This window comes from Pelodiscus sinensis, chromosome 5 (assembly GCF_049634645.1).
Source record: "Pelodiscus sinensis isolate JC-2024 chromosome 5, ASM4963464v1, whole genome shotgun sequence".
NCBI classification, from domain to species: domain Eukaryota; kingdom Metazoa; phylum Chordata; order Testudines; family Trionychidae; genus Pelodiscus; species Pelodiscus sinensis.
In genome coordinates, this window is record NC_134715.1 from 59,517,571 (window position 1) to 59,529,789 (window position 12,219).

Here is a 12,219-nt window from a genome sequence, read left to right on the forward strand (position 1 = left end):
TCACATCTTGAGGAATAAAAAAGAGCAGATATTATTTCTTTCCACAAGTACTGTGTCAATATTTTTTCGATTAACTTTTTCTGCACTGGAAAATGTTAAAAAATAAAATATCTAGTTTAAGTGGTTCTGAATTGGGCAGTTCAATTTCTGAACCAAGAGGCTTAACCATCTTTCCTCACTGCAGTAATCACTGTGCCGAATATCTTATCCTTTTGAAATACTAACAGTCGTAGAAAAACATAACAAAACAAACAGAAATTATCAGGATTGTTCATGTGCAAAGAACAGTTGATGGTACAAACTACAGGAACCAAAAGGAAAAACACATCTTGGTATTGCCTGTCAGTTTTTATTTAACTGAATGTGGTTTTGTGCAAACTGACTTAATTGAAGAACCAGACCTGAAATACACTGTAGAAAGATTTTGTAAAGCTGAATGAAATGCACATTTCATTCAGATTAGGTCTCCTTACTTAAAAATAAAAGCTCACAATCTTATACACAGAAAATTAAACACTAAGTTAGGCTTGCTCTACACTAAAAAGGTAAACTGACATAGCTATGTTGCTCAGGGGCATGAAAAATCCTCACTCCTGTGTTATATAGTTATGACAAGCTAACCCCCAGTGTAGACAGTGTCAACATAGCTATTGCCTTTCAGGGAAGTTGATAACCTACACTTATAGAAGAACTTCCCCCATCAAACAAGGAAGGGTCTACACTGAAACCCTATAGTGAAACTGATAGCAGGTTGGCAGTAGCGTTTCAAGTGTAGACAAGCCCTTAGTGTCTGAGATGGAAAATTTGGAAAGGTTTGGCGGTTTTTACGAGAGACTGTATTCTTTCTTTTGTGTATTCAACTTAATTTCATTAAGCTCATTATTTAGGGCCAAAATTGTAAAGTGAAATCTCTCTGTGTGAGCACAGTTGCTTGTAAATCAGGCTATTTGCCTAGACTAATGGCATGTGCAACTACCAAATTGGTACTGGCAATCATAATTCTGCCACACAAAACATGCACTTGCATTTTGGGCACGGCTCTCAAGCCTCCATTTTTCAAAATGTAGCCATTTATATGAAATTTAAAATACACTTTGCTAAATCATCTCAAAATGTGTGGTTTTGTTCTGCTTTTTATATCCAGTGTTTTCCATTGCGTGCTAAAATACAGTGCCATTAAATCTAACACCAAACAAATCCTTCTTGTGATTGTGTGTTAGAGCAAATGTACATGCTCCATGCAAAACCCATCTGTATTTATGCACACGATCACTCAGTTTATGTACACAAGTTGATATTTAGATATGTAAATGCATGTATTTACATGTGTGCTTTAGTTTGGATATGCAATTGTGGGGGGGTTTTGTACCTACCAATACAGCCTACTGTCATGTCCCACAACCTGCTTTGTTAACAAAACCTGTTAGCATTAGCATAGCAGGCAGATATAAAGTTTCTGTCACTTGCATCTAAAAATAGTCTAACTAGCAACTTAAAAAATGTTTAACTCCCTATCACCATCTCAGCACCACACATAGGTTATAGAAACGAAGTCAGTCCAGCAGACAATGGTTATTTTTCAACCTGCTCCTGAGTTAATTATTGGCTACAATTTTTGAAACTCCATCTTATTTTCTTCTCTAGTTCCTCTGTTGAATGTATTATTAAAAGACATGTTTTCACTAATATTATTTATATCAAATTATACAGACATAGGAAAAAAGCAAAAACCTCTAAGGCTTCACAGCACTCACAAGGAGCTACACTGTACCAGCAAGAGCTTCCAGAGACATAGTATTGGTGTCAGACTCAGCATGATGGGGGAAGTAAGGGAGGAGTGTATTTGCTACAACCAGGGGAGATTTTCTGAGTGGCAATTAGGTCTCCAATTGTCACTGACGTCCCGTGAAAATTGAGCACCTACTGGCAATTTGTGCCTTTGAAAATCTCTCATATGCTCTTGAAAGCCTGCATCATGCTCTTCAATGGCCAGTGCAGATCTGGGTAGGACACAGACCTTCCTTCCATTTATCCTAACCATAGCTAGCACTGCTGGAGCTGCTAGGTCAAAGCACAGAAACTGGCATTTTGCCCAAACATGGCTCAGGGTTGGTAATAAAGGGGAAAGAAATATTCTTGGATCCATTCTTATCCCTTTCCACATCTGCATAGAACAGTGCATAGTCTAGCCCAGATAATGTAACACATACTGACTAATCTGGTTGGGAGTCAGGCAAATGATGGATTTAGGATTTCACAGAAATAGGACCCAGATAAAATATCCTTCCCACCACATCAGGCTACTACCACAATATCAAGCTCAGAGATGTGTTCCAAATGTGCTGCTATTGTATTAGTCTCAGGAGTAAATACCAATCTTTTTTAATTATCAGTATTTATGTCAGTTACTATCTAACTAGATCTAAATTACATGTGTACGTGAGAACCTTAAAGTGAAGCATTTCCCAGCTCGCTTCTGTGTTCTCTGACATATTGTTATACTAACTGTTGTTTTTCTACCCACCTCTTTTTTACCTACCCCACCACCCACCTTTTGCCACGACTGCTATCTTCTCTTCATTCAGTGGTTGATTCTGTGCCAGCTAAATGCCTGTGCCGAGGGCTAGAGCTTGACTGTGATGGTGCCAATTTACGCGCTGTCCCTTCGGTCTCTTCAAATGTAACTCTGATGTAAGTAGAGCAGAACAAGCAGCTTCTTGATCTGAGCAGCATTGAATATCAACTCTTCAGAACATCTCATAATTATATCCTTTTAATTATAGCCACTTGGCTTAACTGAAACTGATGTAAACTTCAAGTAAGGTTTCACTCTGCAGTGACAAAACACAGATTACCCCTGCATAAAATAAGAGAAAAGAAATTAAAACGCAATTCAAAGTTTGAGATACAGAGAGTCTGGGTCAGCTGTTGTTTGCAGTAATGGCTCAAAAGAGTACAATTTCACCAGCATCAAGAAATACTGCAAGAGAAATAACTTTGTGATACACATATGCTCAGGAGCTGGTCTGGAAACACTTACTCCTGCAAGTAATCTGTAATTATAACAATAACCTGGAATTCAAAGAATTGCCTGCATGAATATGGGCCTAGACGTGGGGATTTTGCTCACTACCTCAAGACAAGAACTCAATATAACAAGACTTATGATTTCAGAGAGACTGGGGGGAGGAGGGGCAAGAGGTGGCCTGACCTCTTGTCTTGGCTTACACACTAAAGCGGGAAGCTGTGCTTCCTTCCTGGCAAACAAAAAGCAGCATCAAACATCCCCACCTGAAGATTTTTTTCTGTAAAGTTTCTTGCTGTTTTCAGGACATGGAATTACTTGCAGTGGCGCTGTTAATGGCCATGTGGGGCACAGAGGTACATGCGCTGAAGGGTAGGTTTCGTGTGCATTTTAGGTTATAAATAAACTCAAACCAAAGAGATTTATCTTCTAATTTTTTGAATTCTTGGGTTTAAACATGCTGCCATTTGTCAAGTCAGACTTTGGCCACATCTACACTAAGAAGTTACATCAACTTTATGTGAGTCACCATTATGCCTCTGATTTAAGCAAGTCAATCTTGTGTGACCATGCTAAGCTCATTGTGTTGACAGTACACCCTCATCAGCGTGGTTTGCATCAATGCATAGAACACTGCACTGCGGGTAGCTATCGCACATTGCACATAGTCGAGTGGAATTTTGGGTTGGGCTTGTAATGCCTTATGTGATTATAGCAACATGGTGTTAACCTCCCATGATGCACTTATCTCCCTCCCTTCTTGAAAACACTGGCAGCAAGCCAAGCCTCTTTCTGGGGTTACCTACACAGGCTCCATCACACAAATAGCATGGACCCTAGCTGTACACTGTTCTTGTGAGCATTACAAACACCTCTTGCCTTATCTTGCACCTTTTCTGGGCCCAGGAAACAAGCACTGAATGGTGGGACCACATTATTATGCAGCTATAGGATGCAGAACTTTTGAATTCCTAAGAGCACTTTCCGAGATCTGCTGTGAAGAGCTTTCCCCAGCCTCAAAGTACAGCAATACTAAAATGACAGCAGCACTGACAGTGGACAAGCAAGTGATGATAGCCCTGTGGAAGCTTGAAATACCAAACTGCTTGAAATGACAGGCATCAATTTGGAGTAGGTAAATCTGCCATGAGATCTGTTGCGATCCAAGATTACAGAACCATTATCAGGCTTTTGCTAAGAAGGGTAACAACTTTGGGCAACATGTAGGACAGAGTGGATGCTATTGCCAGGGTGGAGTTTCCTAACTGCGGTGGGGTGAGAAACAGCATGCAGCAGACCACCTGGCCAAAGAATACATAAACCAAAAGGGGTACATAAACTGAAAGAGTGTTGCAAGCGCTGGTGGATAACATGGGTTGTTTCACCAATATCAGGATGGAAAGGTTCATGGCATGGTCATTTTAGGAATACATGTCTGTTCAGAAATCAGCAAGCAGGAAATTTCTTTCCAGACTATAGAATAACCATTAGTTATGTTGAAATGCTAATTGTGATCCAGGGGGACCCAGTGTACCCTTTGCTTGCATGAAGCCATACACCAGCAGCCTGGACAGCAAGAAAGATTGCTTCATAATTCTGTTGCTCCTACTAGTTGGAGAATGTAAATACGTTGGAGATGGGGCATGCAAAAACCAAATAACCCTCCCTCACCTCAGTTGTTTTGGTAACAGGAAGGAATTTTTCCAATTGGACAAAACAATCAAGATCTGATGGATTTTTTTTTTCACCACAGTCATGGCATTATAGGGTATGTCTGTTCAGCAGTGAGCCTCTGAGCCTATGTCAGCAGACTCTGGCTTGCAGGACTCACCCTACAGCACCAATAGCAGCTACTACAGCACCAATCGCACCCTATACCCTTCAGCACCAATAGCAGCTACTACAGGTTAAACCTCCAAAATCCTGGATTCACTGGTCTGGCAACATCTGTGGTCCTGCCAGACAGACCACAGATGTTGCTGGATCAGCAAGCCCTGGCCCCCAGAAGTGTGAGCCCCATCCTCGGGGAGCTTTGGCTTGGTGGGGCAGCAGCAGGACCAGCAAGCCCCATTCCTGGGAAGCCCCATTTGGGTGGAACAGCAGCGATGCAGCCAGTAGCAAAAGCAGTGCAACTGGCAAGCCCCATCACAGGAGATCCCCTGTGGAGCGCAGCATAAGCGCAGCAGCCAGCAAGTCTCCCCATGAATTCCCAGGCAGGTGGGAGAGAAGCAGGCCTGCTATAGCTGGGGAGCTCTGTCTCCAGGGAGCCCCTATGGGTCAGAGCCCAAGTTCAAGCCCTGCAAGCTGGAGCCCAGTGGCAGTGGAGCTGAAGCAGAGCCAGCCACAGGGAAGAGGTGCATCCTGAGAGTATGGTGGCAGGGACCTCCCCTAATCCAGCACATTCCCTCCTTCGGGATGGGTCAGGTCCTGAGAGTGCCAGACAAGGGAGGTCCAATCTGTACTGAAACCTAAGGAAGGAGTAGGCTTCAGAGCCTGAGACACAACCTCAAAGTGCTGTCTATACAGCTGTACTATGAGCCCCAATCTGCCGACGAGGGCCTGAAGGCTTGTTGCCGTGGGCTGCTGCTGGCTGTGTAGGTCTGCCAGTGGAGGCACAGCTGGGTCAAGCAATAGGACTTGGAAGAAGATAGCACTTAGTGCATCACACCTTGCAGCCAGTCTCTAGTGTGGATAAATGGCCAGCTCTCAGAGGTAAATGCGAATGTCACTTGTGCCTATAGGAGTAACAGAGATCTGAAATCTTTATCAATTGAGGTCTGTTCTTAGTAATCTCTGCTCACCCTTCACACAGGGGCAGGCAGAGAGGATTCAGAAGCAAATTGAGTCCCCAGGTAGGGCTAAGAGTGTCTACCCTGAGCTATTGGTTATTTGACAGTAGTCTCATCCTCAAGGGCACCGCGCCGGGCTGCAGTGCTGGGTGGGGGCGTTCCCGGGCGCCTCAGGGGTGCTGAGCCGTGCTGCTGGGCCTCACGGTACTGCCGGGCTGGGTGGGGCCCAGGGTGCAAAAATGGCTCAGGCGAGGCGGCCCGAGACATTAGGGTGTGCCTAGGCACACCCAGCACACCCCATGCGCATGCCAATGAATAAGGCCCAAAGTGAGTTCCTTCCAGTCATCTTTGGCCAGAAGGACAGTAGTTGTTATGTGACACCCTAAGTGGGGATGTTCGTGAAAGTGGAGTAAGGTAAAGAGAACACTGAATATTTCTCAAAGCTGATCTGGGTCTACAGGACTTATATTGTTAGGGTATGTGTACACTGGAGTTAGAGAGTATGATTTCCAGCTAGAGGAGACACATCACTAGCTATGATGGAGCTAGCATGCTAAAAACAGACATGTAGCCACAGTGGTGCAAGTGGCAGGAAGGGATAATCACCTGAGTACATACTCGTTTGTAGTCAGGCAGCTAATCCCTCCCACCACTTGTGCTGCTGCAGCTATGCTTATTTTAGCATACTAGCTCTGTCAGTGCTAGTGCAGCTATGTCTCCTCAGATTGGAAATAATATCTTCCCACTCAAGTATAGACATACCCCTGGGCTACATCTAGACTGGCATGATTTTCCGCAAATGCTTTTAGCAGAAAAGTTTTCCGTTAAAAGCATTTGTGGAAAAGAGTGTCTAGATTGGCACAGAGGCTTTTCCGCAAAAGCACTTTTTGCAGAAAAGCATCCATGCCAATCTAGACACGCTTTTGCGCAAAAAAGCCCCGATCGCCATTTTCGCGATCGGGGCTTTTTTGCGCAAAACAAATCAGAGCTGTCTACACTGGCCCTTTTGTGCAAAAGCTTTGCGCACTGACTTCAGACAGTAGAAAGTCAGTGTTCTTGCGGAAATTCAAGCGGCCAGTGTAGACAGCTGGCAAGTTTTTCCACAAAAGCAGCTGCTTTTGCGGAAAAACTTGCCAGTCTAGACACAGCTCTAGGCTTTTACAGTAAGATTAGTTGTGGCCCTTTAATTGCATTTTACAATTGCTGCATAGTGTGTAACCAATGTGAGTTTATACATACAAGGGGGGGACACAGTGCTTTTGAAATTCAAACCAAAAGGTAGCCCAGAAATGTACGAAAAGTGAGCCTCAACACCCTTCCCTATTTCCCTCCCAACTATAAATCCTTTTATGTAAATGGATTACAATAACCTAATATGATGCAGAGGCAGGCGAGAAGGGTATACAACAAAAAAATCCCATTTCCATTTAATTTTCAAAATAAACATGTATACATATTGGAATATAGGATCATCTTACTGGAAATATTTAACTTGTTATAGCCATGTCTGTTAAATAAAACTCAGTACAAATTCATTAGAGAAAATATAAAGTTGGCAGAGTTGTGTTAGTGATTAATTTGGCCTTCTTAGTATATGTACAGAGTAATTTTATTTTTATTACAGGTCCCTTCAATGGAATCAGATAAGAAAACTCACAGCTGATAGTTTCAAGAAGTACCAGGACCTTAAAAATCTGTAAGGAATTTTTTTAACCTAAAACCTTAAATAACAGCAAACTGGGTTAAGGAATTTTCATGGGTTATTGATAACACTCTGATTATACTAAAAGATTTCCTGTTTCTTACTCGTAGATGAAATTTCCGATTATGCAGATCAGCTGTAATGTCCAGAAAGTTTAAGCTGCAAAAAAGAGACGAAAGCCACATCAGGCTTAGGGATGTTAAGGTCTAGTCGACTATCTGAGAAGCAAATGCTTATCGGATAGTCAATCAGCTAGTCAATTTCCCCCACCCCCCCAATCCCCTCTTTCTGCCTCTGTTAGATAGAGGCAGCAAAGGGGGGAAGCAGGGATACTTCCCCTCAGCGTTTGAAAGCCGCAGCGCCTCACGGCTGATCCCAGACTCAATTGTGTGGCACTGCCGCTTTGAAATACCTCCTCTTCCCCCACTTTGCTGCCTCTATCTGATAGATGCAGCAAGGGGTGGGGGGGGGGAATCGACTAGTCAACTGACTATCAGATAAGCATTTGCTTCTCAGATAGTTGACTAGTCCTTAACATCCCTAAGCCTGATGTGGCTTTCATCTCTTTTTTGCAGCTTAAACTTTCTGGACATTACATTTTTATCATCTGGAATTTTGTACATTAAAAGTAATAACAATGTGGATCTTAATTTCTGTCATGTCTTAAGTAAATTAAATTTGTAACAAACAGCAATATGTCAGAAGAAATTAAAGGAAACTGAAACAGTTTCACTCAATATTACAAAAAAAGCATTCTTTTCCATGGAAATACTTGTTCATGTCTTTAAGAACAGGTTTTTTTTTTTCAAAATAATCACATTTCTGAGCCTTTTGGTGATGAGTTCTTCCTGGTGCCGACTACCAAAAAATGGCTTATACTATGGCAAAATCTTTTGACTGAATTATTTCTTGTATAGTACTATACATGTTCTGTATACATTTTTTTAAAATCCCCAGTCCTTTTATATAGGTGAATCATGAAAAATAAGAGACATTTGAGAAATAAAGTGTGAACACATAGGATCACCTTCATTGTTGTCAGCTCAAGACATAGACAATGTTTTTCTTAAAACTTTCTTAGATACTAACTTGAATTATGAGTTATACAGCACCATCTTGTGTTCCCAAACTTAAGTACAGTTATGATCTCTAACTAAAATAATTCCATAAACCAAGTGTCTTGTTTCATTAAAGGAAATATATATATTACACTTTTGCTTACAGAATTTAATTCCTTTCATTTACTTCTGATTCACAAGTGTGAGTTTGCTAAGGGATCTCTCACAATGTGATAAGATCTTTTTGAGCTCAGTCATGTCAAATCCAATGTCAAATCTCCTAGGGTATGTCTACACTACCCTCCTAGTTCGAACTAGCGGGGTAATGTATGCATACCGCACTTGCTAATGAAGCCCGGGATTTGAATTTCCCGGGCTTCATTAGCATAAGCGGGGAGCCGCCATTTTTAAATCCCCGCTGCTTCGAACCCCGTGTAGCGCGGCTACACGGGGCTCGAACTAGGTAGTTCGGACTAGGGTCCTATTCCGAACTACCGTTACTCCTCGTGAAACGAGGTGTACCGGTAGTTCGGAATAGGCACCCTAGTCCGAACTACCTAGTTCGAGCCCCGTGTAGCCGCGCTACACGGGGTTCGAAGCAGCGGGGATTTAAAAATGGCGGCTCCCCGCTTATGCTAATGAAGCCCGGGAAATTCAAATCCCGGGCTTCATTAGCAAGTGCGGTATGCATACATTACCCTCCTAGTTCGAACTAGGAGGGTAGTGTAGACATACCCCTATTGATTTCAACAATAGCAAGTCTGAATCCTGTTCAGTACTTGATTTTATTGAAAAGATATTTTTCACAACTAGGAAAGAAAACAATGTATAGAGAGGGAAGCAAATTAAAAAAATGCCAGTCTTAACATCTTATCACAAGTAATTATACCATATGTAATATTCTGAAATTCAGTTCAATAATTGCAAAGGAGATGGAGCAAAAAAGGGGGAAAGTATGCATAATTCCTTCAGTGAGCAACAATCAGCCAGTAGAAACATATTTTGTGTTTAAATTACCTTACAAGGCAGCCCTTTGAAAATTGTCCCCCATTATAAATTCCAGCAAAATATTTAATTAACCTTTTCTGCAGGCATTAACAAGAATGACATCAATCCCACAACTGTCTACATACATCAGTAATAAACAGACCATGGCATGCATTCTATTATCCCGGTTTTATAATCTTGTATGCAGGGACAGGTCCTGCACACATAGATGCCTTTTGACTATAGTAGGGCTCTGCACAGGTATAAATGTTTCCTTACACAGATCAGATTACATGATTAGGGATAAAATCAGGAAGCTGCATGTATGTACTGCTTCATTTACAATGAATGCAAAGCATGTCAGATGTTTGTTTTGGCTGATTTTGAATTATCACTTCAGCAAAGGATTTTTTTTAATTTAAATATAATTTCTGAAATATTTAAGCTAAAATATCCATGTGAAATAGCTGTCGTGCAAGTATAATTTTAAGACTCAGCCACCTTGACAACATCCTTTAAATAATATATGTACCTAAGTTTGGAATGTAGTTGACAAGTTTGGGGATCTTTTTCCATTTCCATTTTTACCAAATTAACTGTTGCCATTATTATGTCTTCCCAGGTATCTTCAGAATAATAAAATTAGGGCTGTATCGGAACACGCTTTTAGAGGATTATACAACCTAACAAAACTGTAAGTACTATATCACCATTGCAGTATTGGAACAATGTGGAATGGGGCTACTTTTGAAAAGACCTATAGATTTCTCTTTCATTTGTATTGAACTTTAGATAATTCTGAACCATGCCAAATCCTGAACTCCATTTTTTCTTTGAGCTCTTATCCTCACTAAAAAGTTCAGAGGATTTGAACTAGTGATAGCAAGGTTATTTGGTAGGAAATACAAAATACTTCTCTCAGCTTTTGTAATCTGTCTCTAACACCAAAATGTGCTGTTCCAGAAAGAAAAAGAAGAAACCTCAGTGATTTTAAATGCCAGTTATCCAAGGAATTAAGAGCTAGGAATGAAAACAGTAGAGCTGCCATGTTTAATTTGAGATAATTGAAAATGCTTATTTTTCTATAGAGAAGTAATTACATAAAGACAGGACTCTTGTTTCTTATTCTGCAGCAGATTTTACAAAAGATGACTCTTTTCCAATTTAAAATACTTTTGGCCAGTGAGTGAGGTTTCAGAAAAAAAAATCTGTTTAGTGAAATTACTTATAATTCGAAATCTGTCATTATCTTACTTGTATTTTTCACCCCAGTTTTGGATGATAGTTCATTATTATTATTATTACTATTACTATGGACAATTTGTAGTGATGCTCTTTATTTTTCAGTCTTTTTCATTATCCAAAATTATGCCTACTGATCCCTATACCTGTTCCCATTTTAGACCATTGATACTTTGCCATTGATTTCTATGGAAGCTGAACCAGGCCTCAAATGTTTCTGATGCAGGAAAGGTATTAGAGCAGTGGTCTCCAACCTTTTTACACCTAAGATCACTTTTTAAATGTCAGGGCAAGCCAAGATCTACCCCATACCTTCCCCAAGACTCCACCCCTTCCTTGAGGCTCCGCCCTCTCCATTCTCCTCCTGTCCATCATTTGCTATCCCCAGCCCTTACTCACTCTCACTGGGTTGAGACAGGAGGTGCAGGCTTTGGGGTGGGAATGAAGGATTTTGGTGTGGAAGGGGTGAGAGGTGCAAGTTCTGGGAGGAAATTTGGGTGCAGAAGGAGTTGTAGAAGGAGATTCTGGCTCAGAGAAGGGGCTGCAGGCTGGAGAGTGTTGGGATCTGGTGGAGGGTTGAGGTGCTGAGCAAGCCACAAGCTTGTGGATGTGAGGGTGCAGGAGTTTGGGTTGGGGTGCGTGAGGGGCTCAGGGCAGGGAAGTTGGGAGCATGATGGGTTCAGGACATAGATTTGCAGTGTATGGATGATACAGGAGTGTTGTGGCAGAAGACTGAGGATGTGGGGGTGCAGGAGTTTGGGGATGAGGGGCTCAGGACAGGGGGTTCAGGTGTATGATGGGCTCAGGGTTGGGGTCTATGGGGAGTGCAGGAGTCTTATGATGCTGTGTCCAGATGGAGGCTTGGCCCCAATTGGGGGCTGGTTGGCCAGGCTTTATTTTTAAATAAAATATTATGTCAAACACAAAATGTTTCAGCATTGTCTTTATAGGGCAGGGAACCTGTTTTGAGTCAGGGGTCACTGACCCACAGAAAAATCAGTCAGGGACTACACAAGTGAGATGCAAAAAAACAAACCCTCCAAAGCCCCCAAGTCTCACTGATGTGACCCCAACTGAGACATCTCACTCCCCTGACACTCCAGCCCCATGGGGGAGGAGTGTAGGTAGGACTGAGGTTCAAGGCCTCAGGCCAGATTAACTCTTCTAAGTTCCTGGGTTAGTGGAATTTGTGGGCCCCTCTACACTCTGAGGTGGGGCCAAAAATGAGGGATCCAGTGTGTGGGACAGGGCTGCCAGTGAGTGGGAAAGGTGCAGAATCTAGGTGAAAAATAGGTTACAGAAGCAAGCTAGGAGTAGGTGTCTGGCCAGGAGGAAAGGAGCAAGAAAAGGGTATTGGTGGTTGTCTGGCCACAAGGCAGGGGCAGGGTGCTCGATGGTGTCTGGGCAGGGTGCTGG

General features: G+C 42.2%; 1 protein-coding gene across 3 annotated transcripts in view; it reads left to right on the top strand.

Moving 5' to 3' along the window:
- The window catches only part of RXFP1 (relaxin family peptide receptor 1), a 106,082-nt gene that overhangs the window by 64,743 nt on the left and 29,120 nt on the right, over window positions 1–12,219 (top strand). For all 3 annotated transcript variants that reach the window (XM_025184006.2, XM_006121866.3, XM_025184004.2), the window contains 3 exons: window positions 2,586–2,691; window positions 7,439–7,510; window positions 10,184–10,255. In XM_025184006.2, the coding sequence (XP_025039791.2) occupies window positions 2,586–2,691; window positions 7,439–7,510; window positions 10,184–10,255 (250 nt within the window). The remainder of the gene's footprint in view (window positions 1–2,585; window positions 2,692–7,438; window positions 7,511–10,183; window positions 10,256–12,219) is intronic.